We start from the raw sequence: 24167 nt of genomic DNA, 5'->3' as shown, positions 1-24167 counted from the left end.
GTATAAACTCAGCAGGGCACCTTTGGGGGCAAACCAGCCAACCAGAGGAAAGACAGGTAGTGGCTTTGGCATTTAACCTTCATGGGTAATGATTATCCTCCTCAGCCGAGACCCAGGAGAAACTGGCAAGGAAGAAGGACACGCACCAGAACATTCCCCTTCTGTTTTCACAGGTTCTCATCCCGTTACAGCAGCACAAAGATATCGCTAGATGTGTAGGTTTTTCAGCTCTTTGTTTACAAGGCAAAGGCGTGTGGCGGTTGCTCCCTTTGAAGGATGTAAATGCCTTCACAAGGCTAAGAAACTTAACAGGGCGGATCTGAGGAATTTTTAAGAACCTTCCTGGGCAGGGCCATTGTGGAAGCAACCGGCCTTGCTCTCAGATGGACCATCTGGCCTTCATGGACGGAATGCCCAATGCAAGACTCAACAGGGATCATCAGCTGATTTTCTGTCAAACAAACCAACAAGACTATTCCTAGAAAAATGTACATTTCTAAGGCCAGGCAGTGGCTGAAGCCTGTATTCTCAGCACTTTGGGAGGCCGAGGTGGGTGGATCCCTTGAGGTCAGGAGTTTGAGACCAGCCCAGCCAACATGGCAAAACTCCATCCCTACTAAAAATACAAAAAGTAGCCAGGTGTTGTGGCACATGCCTGTAATTCCAGCTACTCAGGAGGCTGGGGCAGGAGACTCACTTGAACCCTGGGAGACAGAGATTGTAGTGAGCTACTGCATGCTAGCCTGCTCAAAAACAAAAGAAAAGAAAACCATATTTCTGTGTGAAAATGAAGTCAGGATGTACATAGTGAAAAGGAAGGGAGAAGAAACATGGGGAGAAAATGGGGACAGATAGAGACACAGAAAGTGAAGAAATCTGTTATGCTGAATTCAAAAGACAAGGAAGCAAAAACATGATTATTATACAACAGTACTGGGAAGAATGGGGGTGAGGAGGGTACAGGGAATGGTCGAATCAGGATCCAGAGATAGGGTTTGGAAATAAACCCATCTGATGAGGTTCTGTTTAATGGGGGTAGATTCCCCTGTGTGGTCTCTGCGGCCCCTTCCAGCTCCCAGTGCAGACTGAGAGGGCCAAGCCTCAGGGACCCTGGGTGGCAAATAATCCCAAAGGCTGCTTCAGCACCTGGCTCCAGGAGGATGACCTTCCTCCCATTTCTTTAATTAAAGGGGGAACAATCCAGGCATTTGGGAGTCTATCAGTTTGGGACCTGTGTTGTGGGATGAACTGGTGGCATGCCCTGAGGGGTGTTCAACATCTCAGATTGTTGTTGGGGAGGGATCTTGGGCCTCAGTATCCCCGTGGGTAAATGGGGCTGGGAATCGGGTGACTTTATGGCACTTTCAGCTCTCATCTTCCGCTGCCTTCCAAATCATTACTGTGAGAAGCTGGTCGAGATGACCACTATATGACCCAGTGTTAATGACCATGTGTTACTGTGCCCCCCATCTGTCTTTGCAGTGCTGTTGGGGATTTCCAGGTGGATGACAAGACCAAAGCCTTACTCAAGTACACTGGGGAGGTGACTTGGATGCCTCCTGCCATCTTTAAGAGCTCCTGCAAAATTGACGTTACCTACTTCCCGTTTGATTACCAAAACTGCACCATGAAGTTCGGTTCCTGGTCCTACGACAAGGCGAAAATCGATCTGGTCCTGATCGGCTCCTCCATGAACCTCAAGGACTACTGGGAGAGCGGCGAGTGGGCCATCATCAAAGCCCCGGGCTACAAACATGACATCAAGTACAACTGCTGCGAGGAGATCTACCCCGACATCACATACTCGCTGTACATCCGGCGCCTGCCCTTGTTCTACACCATCAACCTCATCATCCCCTGCCTGCTCATCTCCTTCCTCACTGTGCTCGTCTTCTACCTGCCCTCCGACTGTGGTGAAAAGGTGACCCTGTGCATTTCCGTCCTCCTTTCCCTGACAGTGTTTCTCCTGGTGATCACTGAGACCATCCCTTCCACCTCGCTAGTCATCCCCCTGATTGGAGAGTACCTCCTGTTCACCATGATTTTCGTAACCCTGTCCATCGTCATCACTGTCTTCGTGCTCAACGTGCACTACAGAACCCCGACTACACACACAATGCCCTCATGGGTGAAGACTGTATTCTTGAACCTGCTCCCCAGGGTCATGTTCATGACCAGGCCAACAAGCAACGAGGGCAACGCTCAGAAGCCAAGGCCCCTCTCTGGTGCCGAGCTCTCAAATCTGAATTGCTTCAGCCGTGCAGAGTCCAAAGGCTGCAAGGAGGGCTACCCCTGCCAGGACAGGATGTGTGGTTACTGCCACCACCGCAGGATAAAAATCTCCAATTTCAGTGCTAACCTCACAAGAAGCTCTAGTTCTGAATCTGTTGATGCTGTGCTGTCCCTCTCTGCTTTGTCACCAGAAATCAAAGAAGCCATCCAAAGTGTCAAGTATATTGCTGAAAATATGAAAGCACAAAATGAAGCCAAAGAGGTAAGGATATGGCTCTTATTATATTGATCATTCATTCATTCAACAAACATTTACGGATTCCTCGTGGGGCAAGGCATAGGGTAGGGGTTAAGAAATTACACTCTGGAGTCAGTGGCCTGTGTTAAGACCAGTTATATGTCCTAGGGTATGTTACCTCACCTCTTGGAGCATGTTTTCTCGTCTGTAAAATGGGATGATCAAGCATGTAGTATGTGGTACCCAGAAGCTAGCCACCAGGCTGCCAGCAGGCTGGACCATGAAAACACTTGATGCCAATAGAGTAGATTAGGATGTAGGCTAGAAAAGGGCATGGGGCCAGATGATCTCCAGTTGGTATTGGTTAACTGAGGTTAGATTTTTATTTTTTTTTTTTATTTTTTTTTTTTTTGAGACAGAGTCTTGCTCTGTCGCCCAGGCTGGGGTGCAGTGGCCGGATCTCAGCTCACTGCAAGCTCCGCCTCCCGGGTTTAGACCATTCTCCTGCCTCAGCCTCCCGAGTAGCTGGGACTACAGGCGCCCGCCACCTCGCCCGGCTAGTTTTTTGTATTTTTTAGTAGAGACGGGGTTTCACCGTGTTAGCCAGGATGGTCTCGATCTTCTGACCTCATGATCCGCCCGTCTCGGCCTCCCAAAGTGCTGGGATTACAGGCTTGAGCCACCGCGCCCGGCCTATATTTTTATTTTTACTTTATTTTTAATTATTTTTTTGAGACAGGGTCCTGCTCTGTCGCCCAGGCTGGAGTACAGTGGCTCAATCTTGGCTCACTGCAACTTCTGCCTCCTGGCTCAAGCGATTCTCCCATCTCAGTTTCCTGAGTAGCTTGAACTGCAGGTGCCCTGCCATCATGCCCTACTTTTTTACTTTTTTTTTTTTTTTTTTTTTTTTTTTTTGAGACGGAGTCTCGCTCTGTCACCTGGGCTGGAGTTCAGTGGTGCAATCTCGGCTCACTGCAAGCTCTGCCTCCCAGGTTCCTGCCATTCTTCTGCCTCAGCCTCCCCAGCAGCTGGGACTATAGGTGCCTGCCACCACACCTGGCTAATTTTTTGTATTTTTAGTAGAGATGGGGTTTCACCGTGTTAGCCAGGATGGTCCCGATCTCCTGACCTTGTGATCCGCCCGCCTCAGCCTCCCAAAGTGCTGGGATTACAGGTGTGAGCCACTGCGCCAGGCAATTTTTGACATTTTTTTGTAGCAATGGAGTTTTGTCATGTTGTCCAGGCTGGTTTCAGACTCCTCGACTCAAACTATCTGCTCACCTCAGTCTCCCAAAATGCTGGGACTACAGGTGTGAGCCACTGCACCTGGCCTTTATTTTTACTTTCTAATTATATATGTGTTCTCATTGAGGAAGAATTTATGTGGAGTAAAGTGCACACCTCTTCAATGTACATGTCAATGAATGTTTACATCATGTATAGAACCATGTAACCAAGATCCAGGTAAAGATATAGAACACTCCCAGTGCCCCAGAAAGTTCCCCAATGCCTTTGCCAGTCAGTGTCTCCTTCCCTGCTTGATACCCACCATCCTGGCTTAGGCGCAGTGGCTCTCACCTGTAATCCTAGCACTTTAGGCAGCTGAGGCAGGTGGATGGCTTGAGATCAGGAGTTTGAGACCAGCCTGGGAAACATAGCGAAACCCTGTCTCTAACAGAAATACAAAAATTAGCCAGGCATGGTGGCATGTGCCTGTTGTCCTAGCTACTCAGGAGGCTGAGGTGAGAGGATCACTGGAGCCCAGGACGTATAGGCTGCAATGAGCCATGATCATGCCACTGCACTCCAGCCTGGGTGACAGAGTGAAGTCCTTTCTTAAATTAATTAATTTTTTAAAAATAACCATTATACTGATTTATTTGATAATTGATTCGTTTTACCTTTTTTGTTGTTGTTGTTTTTGTTTTTTTTTGAGATGGAGTCTTGCTCTGTCACCCAGGCTAAAGTGCAGTGGTACAATCTCTGCTCACTGCAAGCAACCTCTGCTTCCCAGGTTCAAGTGATTCACATGCCTCAGCCTCCAGAGTGGCTGGGACTACAGGTGCCTGCCTGCCTGCTACCATGCCTGGCTAATTTTTTGTATTTTAGTAGAGACGGGATTTCGCCATGTTGGCCAGACTTGTCTCGAACTCCCGACCTCAGGTGATCCACCTGCCTTGGCCTCCCAAAGTGCTGGGATTACAGGTGTTAGCCACCATGCCCGGCCAGTTTTACCTATTCTTGAGTTTCATATAAATGGAATCACATAGTATAAACTCTCTCATGTCTGACTCCTTTCATTCAACATAATGTCTTTGAGGTTTATCTTTGTTGCTGTTTCTTTCTTATTAGTGTGTAATATTCCATAATATGACTATAATACTGCCTTCTGTTTGTTTTACATTTGTTGGACATTTGGTTATTTCCAATTTGAGGCTACTATGAATACAACTGCTACAAATATTTATGTCTTTTGGTGAACGTGTGCGCTTATTTCTCCTGGATGTATACCTAGCGGTGGAATTGCTGGATCAGTGGAGAGATGTCTTTAACTTCAGTGCATACTGTAAGGTTTCCAGAGTGATGGAATCATTTGACACTTCCCTAGCGATGTTTCAGCGTTCCATTTGCTTCACACCCTCACTAACGTGTGTGATGTGGCATTTTACTGCGGATTTAATTAGCATTTTCTCATTGAGTAATTATTAGGGCTCTTTGTCATATACTTATTGGTCATTTGGATATCTTCTTTAGTGAAGTATCTATTCACATTCTTTTGCCCGTTTTTTTGAGATGGGGCGTTGCTATGTTGCCCTAGCTGGTCTCAAAACTCCCAGGCTCAAACGATTCTCCTGCATCAGCCTCCCAAGTTGCATGCTGGGACTACAGTTGCTACCACACCCAGTTCTTGCCCATTTTTTAATTTGTATTATTATTATTATTATTATTATTATTATTATTATTATTATTTTAGATGGAGTTTCACTCTTGTTGCCCAGGCTGGAATGCAATGGTGTGATCTCAGTTCACTGCAACCTCTGCCTCCTTGGTTCAAGTGATTCGCCTGCCTCAGCCTCCCAAGTAGCTGGGGTTACAGGCATATGCCACCACACCTAGCCAATTTCGTATTTTTAGCAGAGGCGGGGTTTCACTATGTTGGTCAGGCTGGTCTCAAACTCGTTACCTCAGATGATCCACTCACCTCGGCCTCCCAAAGTGCTGGGGTTATTACAGACATGAGCCACCATGCCCAGCCCATTTTTTTAATTGAGTGAACTTAGTTCTGTTTTCTCCAAAAATCTAATGCTTGAACTTAAGAACTGAGAACTTATGTCAAGTAATAAGAATAGGAAAGACTTACTGTAAATAATGTCATGTGCCTGGTCATTCCATGACTGTATACCACCAAGGTTACCAGGACCACACTTAATGACTTTATGAGAAGTTCTGCTTTAAAATTAAGTGGATCTGCCTTAAGTTGTTTATCAGCAAAGAGGTAATTACCAGATAACTTCATCTCTTGACCCACTGTAGGTAATTAATATTGATAAGGTATGTCTGGAGCCTCTTCAGCTGTGAGTGGCATACCAAAGTGGATGGGACAGGAGGGAGATAGCCACAGCTGCCCTCATCCCCTCACCCCCACCCATCTGAGCAACTATGAGTATGTCTTCTGACCATAATGGTGCAAAACCTCCAGCTGATCCCAGTAATTTAGCGGAAGAGTCAGGCACTCCTTTAAATTCAGTTGAAGCAGTTGTTGGACACCATGAGTAATTAGAAGTGAACAAATGAACAGGGCCGGGCGCAGTGGCTCATGCCTGTAATCCCAGCACTTTGGGAGGCCGAGGCGGGTGGATCACCTGAGGTCGGGAGTTGGAGACCAGCCTGACCAACACGGAGAAACCCCCATCTTTACTAAAAATACAAAATTAGCTGGGCATAGTGGCGCATGCCTATAATCCCAGCTACTTGGGAGGCTGAGGCAGGAGAATCACTTGAACCCAGGAGGCAGAGGTTGCAGTGAGCCAAGATTGAGCGCCATTGCACTCCAGCCTGGGCAACAAGAGCAAAACTCCATATCAAAAAAAAAAAAAAAAAAAAAAAAAAGGCTGGGTGCGGTGGCTCAAGCCTGTAATCCCAGCACTTTGGGAGGCCGAGACGGGCAGATCACAAGGTCAGGAGATCGAGACCATCCTGGCTAACACGGTGAAACCCCGTCTCTACTAAAAAAATACAAAAAACTATCCGGGCGAGGTGGCGGGCACCTGTAGTCCCAGTGACTCGGGAGGCTGAGGCAGGAGAATGGTGTAAACCCAGGAGGCGGAGCTTGCAGTGAGCTGAGATCCGGCCACTGCACTCCAGCCTGGGCGGCAGAGCGAGACTCCGTCTCAAAAAAAAAAAAAAAAAAAAAACAACAACAAAAAAAAGTAAATGATCAGTGAAAATCTATTTGTCTAATACTGATAACTTTTGCAGACATCTTCTTTACCCACTTTAAAAATAATTATTTCTTTACTAAAGGTCGAGATCTAAGTACCTATACTCTAGCTTTTGTCAGGCTATTAGAAATTACTTTTATTCTAAAACTTATTTATTAGATACCATACAAGGTGTTAGAGTTTTAGAAGGGCCTAAGGCATGGAGACAGACATATAAAAAACTTGTAATTAAAAGGGAGGTCACAAACTTAAATACAAGGCAGGTAGATTGGTGAAATGGCCTGAATGCAACGATAGGGAGTGGTGGGGTCTGTGGCAAACTAGTGACACATGGTCCGTCTCAAGAGGCAGCCACTGCTCACCTCTGGTCATGTCTCCACATGGGCTTGTGAGCCCATTATTGCTAGATCTTCCTGTTTTTTTCAGAGAAGGCAGAAATCTGGCCAGCAAGCCACCAGATTGTCTATGAGAAAGTAGCGAGTGTTAGAGGAAAGGTGCCAACTCAGTGCTTGGAGGAGAAAGTCGAGCTGTCTGAAGGATTCCTTCTTTCCCTGAGTGACTGACACTCTGCTATTTACACAGAATTTTTCAGAGATATTTTAATTTCCTACATCTCTGGCTCCAGCTTGGCTGGTTTTAACTGTCCTTGGTTCTAAGGAGCCTAGACTGAAGCCTAGGCTGTTTTCCCAGAGCCATCTCCTGAGGGTGCTGTGAGCCTGTGAATGCTGATCCCTGGACACATTCACAGGCTCCTAAGGTAGGGGAAGTGTCCAGCCTTCCCTGGCTGTTCTTTTTTAAAAAATTGTTCACACCAAGAAGCAGCTTCTCTGCTCCTTCTTGAATCTCCGCCTGGTTCAGCCTGCCTGCCTCCACCATGTCCATCAGGGTGACCCAGACGTCCTACAAGGTGTCCACCTCTGCCCCCCAGGCCTTCAGCAGCCGCTCCTACACAAGTGGGCCCAGTGCCCACATCAGCTCTTCGAGTTTTTCCCGTGGGCAGCAGCAGTTTCTGGGGTGGCCTGGGCGGAGGCTGTAGCGGGACCAGCAGTATGGGAGGCATCAGTGCTGTCACGGTCAACTTCTTCTTGTGAAGAAGATCAAGACCATGGGAAGCTGGTGTCCAAGTCCTCTGACACCCTGCGAAGTGAACAGCCACAGCAGCCCCTCCCAGCCTGCCCTTCCTGTGGCTGCCCCAGAGCCTGGGAGGGAGGCCCATGTGCAGGGGGGCACAGGGAACGGAAGACCCACCTGAGGCTTCCCCCAGCCCTCAGCCCACCCTCAGGGGAGTTCACTGCCTAGGCACCCCTCTTGCCCATGCCTCCAGCTACAAAACAATTCAATTGCTTTTTTTTTCCCCAAAAAAAATAAAACCTCAGCTACCTCTGCAAAAAAAAAAAAAAAGTTCACATTGGTCATCCCCATAGGCTCGTACTTGGTCTTATTAGTAAGGAATTTAATTAGCAATAATACTCTAATTTTAGAGTTAGGACTAGGATTGGATTATCAAATTAGAAAACTAGTTAGGGAGCTGGTTTGTGGTAGCATGGAAGCACTCTTTGTTGACAGTTGTTTTGATGGCTGATCCCTCAGTGATTGGCATACTGTAGGAGTTGCTTTCTAGATCTTAGAGGGGCCACCGATCCCAGCCAGGATTCTGTTTTTTTTGAGACAGAGTCTCACTCTGTCCCCCAGGCCAGGTTGCAGTGGCATGATCTCTATTCACTGCTATCTCCACCTCCTGGGCTTAAGCGATTCTCCTGCCTCAGCCTCCTGAGTAGCTGGGACCACAGACACAAGCCACCATGCCTGGATACTTTTTGTATTTTTAGTAGAGACAGGGTTTCACCATGTTGGCCAGGCTGGTCTCAAACTCCTGACCTCAAGTGATCGCCCTCCTCGGCCTACCAAAGTGTTGGGATTATGGACGTGAGCAACCCAGCTATGATATTTTGAGCTGATAATTCTGAGACTTTTTTTTTCTATTTGGTAGAGAAAGATATAGGTATAGATATAATTTCATTCATTCCAGTTGGAGCCTGGCCTTTGATCAATTGTTTATTAATTTGCATGTGTTGTAATTACTGCTTTATCAGGATTACATTTGTTATGTCACATTTTCTATTTACTCTTTTTTTGATATCGAACAGGTAATGTGCCACGTGTTTTTGTTTTTTTTGTTTTTTTTTTTTTTTTTTTTTTTTTTTGAGACGGAGTCTCGCTCTGTCGCCCAGGCTGGAGTGCAGTGGAGTGATCTCGGCTCACTGCAAGCTCCGCCTCCCGGGTTCACACCATTCTCCTGCCTCAGCCTCCCAGTAGCTGGGATTACAGGCGCCGCCACCACGCCCGGCTAATTTTTTGTATTTTTAGTAGAGAAGGGGTTTCACCATGTTAGCCAGGATGGTCTCAATCTCCCGACCTCGTGATCCGCCCGCCTCGGCCTCCCAAAGTGCTGGGATTACAGGTGTGAGCCACCGCGCCCGGCCCACGTGTGTTTTATATTTATTCTCCTGTAGCTATTCCTAACTGATTTAAACCCATCCCCCAGTTCCCTTTCCATCTCGATCAGTCTCTTATATGTCTCAATATCTGTATCTTACACCCATCCACTCTCCTTCCCCTCTTACCTTCCCATAGAATAAAGGGAACTGCCTTTAGCCACCCCAGTTATTCCTAGTTCTGGATTTTTATGAATGTACATTTTCATTTTTGCCATTCCTTTTTTTAGTCTACAATGAACTTTGCCAAGTTTACTTATCCTTCACATACATTGCATGGTGTCCCCCTGGATTTATTTCTCTTCTTTAAAAAAAAAAAAATTCTTTGAAACGGTGTCTTGCTCTGTCTCCCACATTGGAGTACAGTGGCACGATCACGGCTCACTACAGCCTCAACCTCCTGGGTTCAAGTGATCCTCCCACCTCAGCCTTCCACGTGGCTGGGACTACAGGTGGATGCCACCATGTCTGGCTAATTTTTTAATTTTTTGTAGAGATGGGATCTCACTATATTGCTCAGGCTGGTCTTGAACTCCTGTGATCAAGTGATCCTCCTGCCTCAGACTTCCAAAGTGCTGAGATTACAGGTGTGAGCCACCATGCCCAGCCAATTCCTTCTCTTACAGGCATGCCTTCTCAAGAGTGTTTAAGGGTAAACCTTCTGGGGCCTGGCAGGCTAAAAAATTTATTATAGCCTCACTTTAAAGAGGGAGTTTAGCTGGCTACAGAACTCTTCAGCTAAGGTTGGATACTTCAGCTAGGGTTGAAATTCTCTTCCATAATACTTAAATATTGCTCCACGGTCTTTTTCACCTGTGTCACTTTTGAAAAGTTTTAAGTGGATCGGGCGCGGTGGCTCATGCCTGTAATCCCAGCACTTTGGGAGGCCAATCGCCTAAGATCAGGAGTTCGAGACCTGCCTGGCCAACATGGTGAAACCTCATCTCAACTAAAAATAAAAAATTTAGCTGGGCATGATGGCGGGCACCTGTAATCCCAGCTACTCGGGAGGCTGAGGCAGGAGAATCACTTGAATCCAGGAGGTGGAGGTTGCAGCGAGCCAAGATTGTGCCATTGCACTCCCAAGTGACAAGACCAAGACTCTGTCTCAAAAAAAAAAAGAAAAAAAAAAGTTTTAAGTGAGTCTGAGTGTTGGTCCTTTGTGAATACTGGATTCTGCCTAGGAGCTATTAGAATTTGTAGAGAATGTGTCTGGGTAGGGTCTCTCCTACTCTGCTTGGCACTGGTTATGAGCCAGTTCATTCTGAAGTTGCTGTCTTTAATTCTGAGAGATTCCAGCTTCTGATTTCTGTAAAGACTCCTTCCCACCCCTTCCGTTTCTCTTTTCCTGAGCTCCTGTTGCAGCGACATGTCGGCGTCCAGCCTCCCCATCTCTTATGCTGTACGCTTCCCATCTCGTCATTACTTCTGGCTGCTCCCAGGAGCTTTCCACAGTCTCTCCTCCCACCTCTCTGCTTCTTTCCTGAGTGGCATCTATCCTGCCACTTACCCCATCCCCTGAGTTCTTGATTTGTAACTTTTCTGTTTCTCACACCTGTTATTTCCACTTGGTTCTTCTGTAAAACTGCAGGTTCCTTAGTTTCCAATGGTCCCTTATCTCATGTTTATTTGAAATCTATGAATTTTCTTTCAAATAATTGAGTTGGTATATTTGGGGCCTGTAAACTCACTTTTCCTGGGGGTGTCAGTCATCCTTTCTGAATTGTGTTTGGGAAGGGGCTGAAATCCAGGCTTTCAGAATGTTGAGGGTCCACACAGCCACAAACTCTGCTAGATCACCTTTCAAGGTCATCCCCTCCAGATGACCTTGTCCCTCAAAGAATGTCTCATTATCTGCCTGACCCTGATCTCCTCCAAGTACCTCCTGCTGGACTGAAGCTGTTTGGTCCTTGATGTGTGGAACTTCAGTCTTAGCTGAAGAGTTTTGTATCCAGCTACTCTCTCTGAAGTGAGGCAATGGCCAGGCACAGTGGCTCACACCTGTAATCCCAGCACTTTGCAAGGCCAAAGCAGGAAGATTGCTTGAGGCCAGGAGCTAGAGACCAGCCTGGGCAATATAATGAGACCTCATGTCTTAAAAGATAATAAATAATAAAATAAAAGGGGATGGGCACCGTGGCTCATGCCTGTAATCCTAGCACTTTGGGAGGCTGAGATGGGTAGATCACTTGAGCCCAGGAGTTCAAGACCAGCCTGAGCAACATGGGGAAAACCTATCTCTACCAAAATAAATAAATAAATAAAAGTGAGGCTGCAATAAAATTTTTAGCCTTCTTGTTTTTTTGTTTTTGTTTTTGTTTTTGTTTTGAGGTCTTGCTCTGTCATCCACTTTGGAGTGTAGTGGAGCTATCGTAGCTCACTGTAGCCTCTAAATCTTAAGCTCAAGCAATCTTCTAACCTCAGCCTCCCAAATGCTAATTTTTTTTTTTTAATTTGAAGAGGCAGGGGTCTCACTGTGTTGCCCAGGCTGGTCTTGAGCTCCTGGACTAAAGCATTTCTCCTGCCTTGGCCTCCCAAAGTGCTAGGATTAAAGGTGTGATCCACCACACCTGGCCTTTTGAGCCCTTAGAACAACATTTATCCATAAACATTCTTGAGAAGGCAGGCCAATAAGAAGAGAAACAAATCCGGGGGCTACAAGGGGGAGGAGGAAAGCCTCGGGTTCTACCAGTCAATGGGCAGCTCAGTTCTCTGCACTTCCCTTCAGCCAGGCTCTGCTGGGCTTGCGAAGGGACCCCCTGAACCTGCATCTCTGGGCTGGAAGTGGCAGGCTAAAGAGGCAAAGAGGCGAGAGAACAAAGAACTCTCCCTAGCCCTCCCCTCCACCAAGCCCCTCCGCCTGCCCAGGGCTGCCATCCCCAGTCCCCAGCCACACCTTCCCAGTTTCTGGGCCTTTAAAGTAGTCTTCTCTTGCTTCTGGGCCAGCTGTCAGTTTGGGCTAGTTCACCATTTTGCCTAACACTCATCTATCTGTGACTCATCAGAAAATAGCCAATATCAAGTGCTTTAAAGACTTTAGGAGTTAGATATAAGTCCAGCACAGTGACTCATGCCTGTAATCCAACACTTTGGGAGGCTAAGGAAGGAGGATCACTTGAGCCCAGGAGTTCAAAACCATCCTGGGCCACACAGGGAAACTCTGTCTCTACAAAAAAATTAAAAATCAGGCCAGGTGCAGTGACTCACGCCTGTAATCCCAGCACTTTGGGAGGCCGAGGCGGGTAGATCACCTGAGGTTGGGAGTTCAAGACCAGCCTGGCTAACATGGTGAAACTCCATCTCTACTAAAAATACAGTAAATTAGCCTGGGGGTGGTGGCATGAGCCTGTAATCTCAGCTACTCATCGGAGGCTGAGGCACGAGACTTGCTTGAACCTAGGAAGCAGAGGTTGCAGTGAGCCACGATCGTGCCACTGCACTGCAGCCTAGGTGACAGGGTGAGACTCCATCTCAAAAAAAAAAAAAAAAATTGCAGGTGGCTCACACCTGCAATCCCAGCACTTTGGGAGGCCGGGGCAGGTGGATCACCTGAAGTTGGGAGTTTGAGACCAGCCTGGCCAACATGAAACCCCATCTCTACTAAAAGTACAAAAATTAGCTGGGCATGGTGGTGGGCACCTGTAATCCCAGCTACTCAGGAGGCTGAGGCAGGAGAATCACTTGAACCTGGGAGGCAGAGGTTGTAGTGAGCCGAGGTCATGCCATTGCACTCCAGCCTGGGCGACAAAAGCCTGGGCGTCTCAAAAAACAAAAAAGTCACCTGTGTGTAGTGACACACACCTGTAGTTCCAGCTACTCGGGAAGCTGAGTGCAGATTACTTGAGCCCAGGAAGTCGAGGCTGCAGTGAGCCATCATCGTACCCCTGCACTCCAGCCTGGGCAACAAAGCAAGACCCCATCTCAAAAAAAAAAAGATAAAAAATTTCTGTCCAGCCAGCTCTTTTTGCACCACTGTTTATATTCATGTGTAAGACCCAAGTGTCATCTTTCTTGATGAGGCTTAAGTAAGGGTCATTTTATAAATCAACATTAGTATCACTAGGCTCTATTCATTAAGGACTCTTCTGAAACAACCTTCTGAGGGAGGTACTGTTCTTATCCCCTTTTTACAGATGAGGAAAATGAGGCTAAGAGCGGTCATGGAATTTACCCAGATTCTCACAGCTGGAAAGGAGCAGAGCTGGGATTCTAATCAGTTTGTCTCCAAGTCTCTGCTTTTCCACCCCTCTGGCCTCCTAGAGCCTTAGGACGTGGCTGGTAGGGGGTGGGTAGGAATCTCACATCTCAAGGTGTATCTGAAGCACACACAAACCAGTCTTAGGAATTCAAATAAAGTATCTTATGGCAAATATGGCATCATAATTCTAATTTTACCTATGACAGTAGTGTCACCAAGAGGACACATTTACTCAAGCTCACAATGGTGATGTAAAATCTTCGTCTCCCAGTGCCATTTCAGTATACTTAAATTAATAAATTACATGCTGCCTCTTTATTTTGATTATTGCTTTAAAATCAGCTGATTCATGGGTTCTCTCTCTCAATTCAATTATGGCTTCTTTGCTTTCTGAGTTGTCTAGGAGTATAATTACCCTACAATTTTCCTTCCTATTTCAAGCCCAAATTGAAGCTGTATGATATACACTTGGTCTTGCTTTTTCTCCCATCTTTTACTTTATTGTCAGCAATTATTTCTGATGTTCAACCTGCTCTCTAACTGCACAGTATTCCATGATACTTTGGCCTTACACTAAAAATGACTTTTGATCAGCTGGGCATCGTGGAGAGGGCAGTGGGGAGGGAAAGGGTGATGAGGATGGACTTGCCCTGATGTGTGTTCTCATTTTTGGAACAGATGTTAAAAGGAAATTTATTTTGTTTTTGAGACAGGGTCTCGCTCTGTTACCCAGGCTGGAGTGCAGTGGTGCAATCTTGGCTCACTACAACCTCCGCCTCCTGGGTTCAAGAAATTCTCATGCCTCTGCCTCCCAAGTAGCTGGGATTACAGGCATGCACCACCACTCCTGGCCATTTTTTTAATTTTTTTGTAGAGACGGGGTTTCACCATGTTGGCCAGGCTGGTCTCAAACTCCTGATCTCAAGTGGTCTCAGCCTCCCAAAGTGCTGGGATTACAGGTGTGAGCCACTGCACCCAGCCAGAAATTTATATCTAAAACTGGATAAGGAGTACTTTGAAGCACTTGTAGATTATGTTGGACTATATTAGGCATTCTAACCAAGGCCCAGAATCCTTCCGTGGAAGTCCAAACTGGTTTCACTAACTTTATAAAATTGGAATTCAATTTAGAAAAACTAGGTTATGCATATATTAGGAAACTTCTGATTTGAAACAGATCTAACATGACAAATCTTTTACACCTGTTTCTCTCCTGCATCAAGAGAAACTTGAGAATGGTAGATTTCCTCAGACTACATCAATTAGGGGGAAAAAAGGGCTTCTTGCATATTAGAGACAAAATGGCTTCTACTGCAATGTATTTATTAAATCTTCAGTATTGAAAATGTATTAATTTTGCCTTTCCCTCCCTGTTTTTTTCCTCTTTTATCATTTTGTTTTGCAGATTCAAGATGATTGGAAGTATGTTGCCATGGTGATTGATCGTATTTTTCTGTGGGTTTTCACCCTGGTGTGCATTCTAGGGACGGCAGGATTGTTTCTGCAACCCCTGATGGCCAGGGAAGATGCATAAGCACCAAGCTGTGTGCCTGCCTGGGAGACTTCCTTGTGTCAGGGCAGGAGGAGGCTGCTGCTTAGTAGGAACGTACTTTCTGTTATCAAGCTACCAGCTTTGTGTTTGGCATTTCGAGGTTTACTTATTTTCCAGTTATCTTGGTTTTTGTCAAAAAAAGAATCATGCGAAAAAAAGTAGAATATTTATTATGGATAAATGAACATTTAACTAGCCTTTTTGGCATGGTAAAGAGATGTCAAAATGTGATTCTTCTATGTGATAAGTAGTGTGCTGTGCTATGGAATATACGTGTAAAAATGTTTCAAGACAAAACTGGATAGAAAAATGCTGTTGAGAAATATGAAAAGTCATTCAGTTCAGTATCACTGCAGATCTCCCAGTGGTTTTTCTTATTTAGCCCATAATCTCTTTGCAGGTTTATACTAATTCAGCAATCTCCTACTGTTACCCATTTCTCACCATGCATTTCTCATTCTTTATTGGGTCTAAAGGGCTGTGCCTCCATTTCAGAGAGCTTCAACTAATTCTCTTGCATAATTCTAAATTATACCATGAGAAATCATGCCTAGTTATTCATTGTTAATAAACTGTCTTAGTACACCATAAACTGGGTGGATTATAAACAACAGAAATTTATTTCTCAGTTTTGAAGGAGGTCCAAGGTCAAGGCACCAGCAAATCTGGTGTCTGGTGAGGGTCCTCTTCCTCAAACGGTGCCTTCTAGCTGTTTCCTCACATGACCGAAGGGACTAGCTACCTCTGTGGGGTCTATTTTATAAGGGCACTAACCCCATTCATGAGAGCAGAGCCCCCATGGCCTAATCACCTCTCCAAGGCCCCCTCCTTCTAAGACAATCACACTGGGATTAGGTTTCAACATATGAATTTGGGGAGGACACATTCCGACCATAGCATGAACCTTTAGAACAGGGTTTCTCAACCTTAGCACTGTGGACATTTTGGGCTGGATAAGTATGTGTTGGGACAGAGTGGGGGTATCCTATGCATTGTAGGATCTTTAGCAGTACCCTGGGCTCAACTTACTAGATACCAATGACATACCCTGCTTCTTCACCAGTTACAATAACCAAGAATGTCTCCATTGTTAAATGTCCCCTTAGGAGCAAAACTGCCCCTGGTTGAGAAACATTGCTTTAGACAAATTGTTAAGAAAGAGTATCATGTACTACACTTCTGAATCTTAACATGATCATCATCACTGACGGATGATTCAGAGACTGTTTGAATCTTGTCTCACTAGCTGTTTTTCCTATGCAAAAATAAAACGGACAGAATTGCAGCCTGCTGTGACTCATGTTTCAATAAGTCAAAAGAAAGATGTCAACAAAATTTATTTATATATAAAAATCGTAAGTAACAGTAATGGCAGTATAAGAGAGATCAGGGATGTATACAACAAGCTAAGGTAGCTAACAGGCAGTTTAAATTCATCACACCAGGCTTTCACTCATTAAATGGCATTAAACACCTGCCTACAATTAAATGCAAATTAGACAGGGTCTGCTCTGTCTTCCAAAGAGCATTAGCTTGAACTTAGATAGGTTACTTATTATAAATAAATGAGGTGTTTGTGATCTCAACAGCTAAGAGTCCTAAATTGAACGCAGGGTTTTTGTCAGTGTTTGCTACCTGGTCACACCTGAAGTGGTGACCTTTAGAGATGAAATGTAACTGTTTTATCCTTGATACATTATACTGTACTAAATCATTTATGCTGTACTAATAGACTAAGATTGATTACATCTAAAGGCCCTTGCAACTCTAAGATTCTATTATTGTAATTACAATGAAGAGAGAAAGTTGAAATATTACAAGTATATAACAGTGTGCTTATACCAAATTAGAATACTATTTTTAATATTAGAAGACTTTTCTCACAGAATGAGTTAGACCTAAATGTGTTTTTTATTATTTATTTTTTGAGACAGAGTTTCGCTCTTGTTGCCCAGGCTGGAGTGCAATGGTGCAGTCTCGGCTCACTGCAACCTCCACCTCCCAGGTTCAAGCGATTCTCCTGCCTCAGCCTCTTGAGTAGCTGGGACTACTGACACCTACTACCATGCGCAACTAATCTTTTGTATTTTTTGTAGAGACGGGGCTTCACCATGTTGGCCAGGCTAGTCTCAAACTCCTAACCTCAAGTGATCCACCCGCCTCGGCCTCCCAAAGTGCTTGGATTACAGATGTGAGCCACTGCCCCCGGCCCTAAATATGTTTTTTAAATGGGGTTCATGTGATTGTAGTGGACTGACTATTCTAAGATCAAGGATAAAGAGATACTACCACAATTTACATAGAAGATGGTTCTATTAATTGTGGGAAATGTGGACAACAGGATTGAAATTAATGTTAAGGATATGCTACTGCGTGTCCACAGGAGTTGTCTACTCTATGACTTTACAGTGGAAGGTAAGCTACAGAAATAGTTAACACAATAATTATTAAGTTTAAGCATCTAAAGAATAAAGTAAGCCTTAAAGGAGTTCCCAATTCCTATTTTTCATTTATTTTAAAAACGTTGGTTATGAAAAAGCAGCATCACATTAAGTTGTTGTTGTTGTTGTTTTCATTATTTGAGACAGAGTTTCGCTCTTGTTGCCCAGGCTGGAGTGCAATGGCGTGATCTCAGCTCACCGCAACCACCACCCGGGTTCAAGCGATTCCCCTGCCTCAGCCTCCCAAATAGCTGGGATTACAGGTGTGCACCACCACCCAGGCTAATTCTGTATTTTTAATAGAGACGGGGTTTCTCCATGTTGGTCAGGCTGGTCTTGAACTCCCGACCTCAGGTGATCCGCCTGCCTTGGCCTCCCAAACTGCTGGGATTACAGGTGTGAGCCACCGTGCCCGGCCACATTAAGTAATTATTATATCAAGCATCACATTAAGTAATTATATCAAGTAGTCAGCTTTTTAAATATAGCAGTATATATATTAAAGATTAGCTGTTACTCAGTGAGTACAGGAAAGTTTATATACCTTTACCAGATGCAGAAAAGTTTTAAAATCAGTCTTCAAATACAACTGGAATTCTCTAGCACAAAGGATGAACTTTACTGTGGATTATAAATTAGTATTATTTGCCAGGATACAAATACTAGATTTTTCACTAGTACAGTTCAGATAATATTTTGCTACTATTTTTAGAGGATCAAATGTTATCTCATCAGTTACTACTTCAGTCATACAGCCAACTGTTCAAATGGATCATCTGTTAACATAAGTTGAGGTTAGCAACTGTTAGTCTGTTAAAGCTTGCACCAAATTTAACACATAACTTACATTTTCATAATTTTTTAAGTGCCATAAGATGTATGTGTGTTAACTAAAGGTATACTTCGGTCCCTTGGGAGGCTTCACTTATTTGCATTCCCAATATGAACTGGTATCAATATATTTGCCCATTTATAAATAACAGGAACAAAAAGCCCAAGAGATCCAACAATTGAAACGAAAAGAAAAGTCCACAGAAACATCCGATCAAGAACCTGGGCTATGAATTTCCAATCTTCAACAACCTGTGATGAAAAAATAAAAATGCATTAAATAATTGTAAATTGTGTACATATTTTAACATATAACAAACACACTGAGTTAGAAGCCAAATCAATTTCTGCCTCCCGTTGCTGCCTGTAAACAGTAACTGACCCTATACTCAGCTCAGGGACAGACACTAGCCTGATGGTCTGTTATAGATATAAGCTTTAAAAGACACTACAAAATATGTTCATTTACACATCAACTTATATTACAAGTGGTTTACTTTGATAGATTAAAATAGACTACTTGGATATTTTACAATAAACTAAAAGTTATTCTTACTATGTAGTTATTCTTGCTATTTATTCTTGCCCAGCAGTGTTTACTTATTTTAATATTTTGAGAGACTCTAGCCTGAGATTAATTTCATGCCAAATTAAAAGTTGGTTCAGAATAATACATGTTAGAAAGCTGTTCATCTTCCCCACATACACACTTTATTTATTTTTGGATTTCCTAGGGACCACTTCAGTCTAATTTCATGAGCACAGAACGGCCCTCCCTGGAGCCAGCTTTAGTAGGGAGCTGGCTGAACAGCTCAGAGCCACCACAAGGAAAGAGAAGGATGAGCCCAGCCACTGAGCAGCCCTTTCTACCAGGCCGTTTCCTTGACCAGGGGCTTCCCTGGCCCTGAGCCTCTATGAAGGATGGTGTCTATGTAGTTCCTCTGTAGGAACTATGCCTCCAAGGTGTAGGATAATTTAGAATTTAGGGCATTGTAAACACTCTGTTACTTCTCTGCTTCTTTTATTTTGAGACGGAGTCTCACTCCGTCCCCCAGGCTGGGGTGCAGTGGCACAATCTCAGCTCACTGCAACCTCTGCCTCCCAAGTTTAAGTGATTCTCCTGCTTCAGCCTCCCAAGTGGCTGGGACTACAGGCGCACACCACCACACCCAGCTAATTTTTCTATTTTTAGTAGAGACAGGGTTTCACCATATTGGCAGGCTGGTCTCAAACTTCTGACCTCATGATCCACCTGCCTTGGCCTCCCAAAGTGCTGGGATTACAGGGCATGAGCCACCGCACCTGGCCACCTCTGCTTCTAAGTTTTCCTCTGAAAATAAAGCCAACCTCCCTGATCCTAGTAGTATGAGCCATGGCCCTTTTGCACAATACTTTGCAGACATTTATTAAATTCCATCTCAGTCTAAACCATTATCTAATAAATATAATGTACTTTTGAAAACTCCATTGATAGCTCCAAACCTTACAAACTAATTTAATTATGCTACCACCAAACAGATACTTTACAAACCCACAAGCATTAAAAAGTTTTTATGTTGGTTGCCCAAAGTCTCAGAAATCAGCATGAAAGAACTTATGCATGTGACCAAACACATGCTCCCCAAAAACCTATTGAAATTAATAAATAAGGAAGGAAAGTCTTATTAAAATTAAATCATTCAAATATGAAAAAATGTTTTAAAAAAATATACATCAAATGTCCCTTTTGGGGTAAAGGCTATTATTTTGCCAGATTTATTCTGTCTCCTCATACCTGATGGAAGATTTTCCATTTAAAATAGCTCTACAAATTATAATTCACATAATTTTAACGTGCATTCAATTATGAAAATATTACTATAGTCATAGATTTAAAATAATACACAATAGAAGAAATAACCGTGACAAAACTGAAATCTTACACATTTTGAAAGAAAATGCAGGCCAATGTGATCACATTAATAAAATTAAAATGTATTCATGTTCAATTCTTGAATTTTAAATATTAACCTTAAGGAGACAGAGCAATTTTTCTATAAAAAAAGTTTTAAGCAAATTTTTGATTTTAGGCAAATTAAGCACAGTAAACACTAAGTTTCAATGAATCCTCTGATATATAACAACATAAAAGAACACCTTACTTCTCTTAATTTCCCTAACATTCTCTTATAAATGAACAAAAAGATTTGTTTTAGAAAAATATATTGGCTATATTTATAAATTCCACATTAGGCTCATTCTTTATAATAACTTTTTTTTTTTTTTTTTTTTGAGATGGAGTCTTGCTCTGTTGCCCAGGCTGGAGTGCAATGGTGTGATCTCGGCTCACTGCAACCTCCGCCTCCCAGGTTCAAGCGATTCTCCTGCCTCAGCCTCCTGAGTAGCTGGGACTACAGGCATGTGCCACCATACCCGGCTAATTTTTGTATTTTTAGTAGAGACGGGGTTTCACCATGTTGGCCAGGCTGATCTCGAACTCCTGACCTCAAATAATCCACCCGCCTCAGCTTCCCAAAGTGCTGGGATTACAGGCGTGAAGACGCTGTGCCCAGCCTAAAATAACTTTTGATAACTCCATTAACTGTTATAATCGAGTTCTGCCTTCAGATTGTCACAATTTAGAAAAGTTACTAAAGACAAAATTAAAACAGTTCACCCTCTGCCCTCACCCCAAGAAATTAAAAAAATTCATCATGTCAGAGCCAAGAAATATGGCAGGATTATTATTCCTTAGAATATATAACACTAAATTTTCTTTCGAGTTATCCAAGATGCTGATGGCGGAAGTGGAGAAGTGCGATTTGTGTAGATGCCCCATTTTGCAGGTGTTTTAACTGAAACAAGGCTTAGTAAAGATCTTTTATAGAAAATTATGTCAATCATTCTGGCCCTCAATCTATGCTTAGTCTTACTTAAGGGTCATGCTGTTTACTCTGCCAAAATTAATGAAAGTAACTTCTGAACTTAGAATGGAAGCAGATCTGCGTTTGTAAATACACATCACAGACCTCACGGACATCATTTTCCTTCATGATGTGTCTTGTAATGTAGCGAATAGAATCGAGCGCAGTTTCCAATGTGTTTCTAGAAGATTCTGGTCCACTACCACTCTCAGTTTCCTCCTTCTGAGTGAAGTACCTATCTACATGACTTCTCATGCAAAGCAGTTTGGGAAGCTTGTGAAGAAATATCTTGCGGACCCAAGGCGCCATGGCATTATGTGTTGAGGAAGAACGATGATGAATGTTGATAGCGAAGACGGTTACCATAATTGACAGTGTCACAAAAATCATAGTAAATACCAGATACTCTCCAATCAGAGGTATGACTTTTGAAGACGAGGGTATGATCTCTTCAATAACCAGAAGGAAGACAGTCAAAGACACAAGTACTGAAGTGCAGAGACAAATCTTTTCACCTTCATTTGAAGGAAGATAGAAGACAAGTACAGTTAAAAATGATAGCCCAATACAGGGTATTATAAGGAACAAGGTATAAAAGAGAGGCAGGCGCTTGATTACAAATGAGTAAGTGACATATGGATACCAGCAACAGCTGTCGGTTCTGTTTCCTTTGCTCCCCGTTGCACTCACAATTTCCCATTCTCCATTATCAAAAAAATCTCTCTTGTCTACATCTTGGTCCTCTAGAATTATATCAACCTGTGATCCATCGTAAGTCCAAGAACCAAATTTCATGGAACAGTTCTGCAGGTCAAATGGGAAAAACGTGACATCTATGGTACAGGAACTTTTGTAGTTTGCTGGTGGAGTCCAGGTGACAGTGCCATTGTACCTGACGACTGTTTTCGTACTGGTCCCTTCAAAACGTCCATCTGCACTAAAATACACACATAGACAATAACAATGCAGAAATTAAACAATGCACATGAATTGTATTAATATAAGCCTAATATAAATGCAGGCCTATCACTGATTGCATGAAATAATTTTTAAATTACTATACTTCAGATAAGATATACCTGCTACACAGAATATCTGCTACACAGATACTCCTGTTCCAGGAATATATTCCTTAAATATCTAACTCTATGAGAACTGAACCCCTTCTTCTGCATCTACTCCAGAACTGACAAATCTCTATTTCACAGAAGCCTGAGATTCTAATGATTGAAAAGACCTCACCTTACACACAAAACAGACTCAGGCTGTTTACACAATGGGCACGCATACAGCCAGAACCTGAATCCACATTCCTAGACTCCCTGCACAGTGCTCTTCTTCCTTCATCACAAATACTGGCCATTTTTTACTTGATGGGGAAAGACCATCAACACCAAGCTGGGCATGACCCTGAAAAGCGGCTGTGCCTCTCAAGCTCTCCTACCAAGTGAATTCATATACTAGAAAAGCCTAGCAGGAAAGCACACCACCAACGTAAGATTTCTTTAAAATGTTGCTCTTTGTCTTCAAATTAATGTGGCTTTTGCACACTGTTCTGTAATATATCCATGTTTAATATAAAAATGTTTCCAATTACTGAAAATAAAATGATGCTCCAGGAAGCTGCATCATGTGTCCTTACAAGCTTTGTTCACTTCTTAAGAAGCATGGAGGTAAAAGGTGTCAAAAGATTAAAGATATTTTTGCATAGCAGTTGCCCTGTCCTCATGCCAAATGGCCTTCTTTCAAATTAGATAAAGTGCTTTAATATAAGCACAAATTCCCAGATTTGCCCAGGAGTGGTCTTAGAAAAAAATAAAACTGGTAGCCAGAATTATCCTCTCCCCTAAGTTAAAAAAAAAAAAAAAAAAAAAATCCTCAAAACACACCTAGGTAGGATGCCTCTAAAGATGAATTAATAATTAACCCAGCATTCTTCATTGTGGGAAAATGATAATACAGTATTTAAATGCAATTAGGATGTACAATTCAACATAAAATATGACCTCAACGATGTAAAAAACATATTTAAAAAATCTGGAAGTCCGCCAAATATATAGTCTAGTAAATCAAAGGGTAAATGGAAGTATCAGTCCCCCTGGTGTGACCCCCCTACCCTGCCACGTATAGCTCTGTGAACCACCACCCTAAGCCTCTGTTTCCTCATCTATAAAACATGTAATCACACCCAATACATACAGTCACGTCATTTGATTTTTATACCTAAACAATTTTCAAAAGGGAGAAAAATTATTAGTGCCTAATAGAAACACAAATGTTTTCTTTTGGAAGTATGAAACTATACTTAGAATACAACTTACTTATCAAACAAAACGATATCTGGTGTCCAGACAGAGTCTGAAGGAACACGTATAACTTTTATTCCACCATAGTCATCAGGGTTCCATCTTAATTTTACATCTATCCATTCCTTTAAAACAAAGAAATCTGCCTCAATTTCAATAAAACTAATAGTCAAAAACAGTGAATACTATACTTTTTCGTCACACCAGAAATTTTAGACATGAGATCACCTCTACCCCGAATAGAGAACACCTCCCTTATTATGGGCACCAGTAACCCTGTCCCCTTGTGTGGTGGTTCTCACCATGGTCCCTGTGAGACACAGGTGAGAACCAGAGCTAGATGTGTTCATGGCTCTGCTCAGCAGCTCTTCTCCCATCAACTGAATGACTACATCCAGTACTTGAAGCCACACGCACTTAATACCCAGGTTCAAGGGAAACATTCTTTTTTCCAGATGTATTGTCACCCAATTTGGCTGTTCTGGTCCATGCAAAAGGGAGTTGGATTTATTGCACATTCTGCATATTT

At 43.3% G+C, this 24167-nt stretch overlaps 2 protein-coding genes across 4 annotated transcripts in view; both read left to right on the top strand.

Moving 5' to 3' along the window:
* Positions 1-18720, top strand: part of CHRNA3 (cholinergic receptor nicotinic alpha 3 subunit) — a 29736-nt gene extending 11016 nt beyond the window's left edge. For 2 of the 3 annotated variants that reach the window (XM_050799971.1, XM_050799974.1), the window contains 2 exons: positions 1483-2494; positions 15011-16442. In XM_050799971.1, coding sequence (XP_050655928.1) covers positions 1483-2494; positions 15011-15139 — 1141 coding nt within the window. In that variant the 3' untranslated portion in view covers positions 15140-16442. Of the gene's footprint in view, positions 1-1482; positions 2495-15010; positions 16443-18581 lie in introns of those variants that run through there. The other variant, XM_050799972.1, reaches the window with a different exon arrangement.
* SKIC8 (SKI8 subunit of superkiller complex) overlaps positions 1-24167 on the top strand; it is a 421718-nt gene that overhangs the window by 102874 nt on the left and 294677 nt on the right. The window lies entirely within an intron of this gene.

Source organism: Macaca thibetana, chromosome 7, assembly GCF_024542745.1.
Source record: "Macaca thibetana thibetana isolate TM-01 chromosome 7, ASM2454274v1, whole genome shotgun sequence".
In the NCBI taxonomy this organism is placed as follows: Eukaryota; Metazoa; Chordata; class Mammalia; order Primates; family Cercopithecidae; genus Macaca; species Macaca thibetana.
This window is presented reverse-complemented; position numbering and strand designations above follow the sequence as displayed.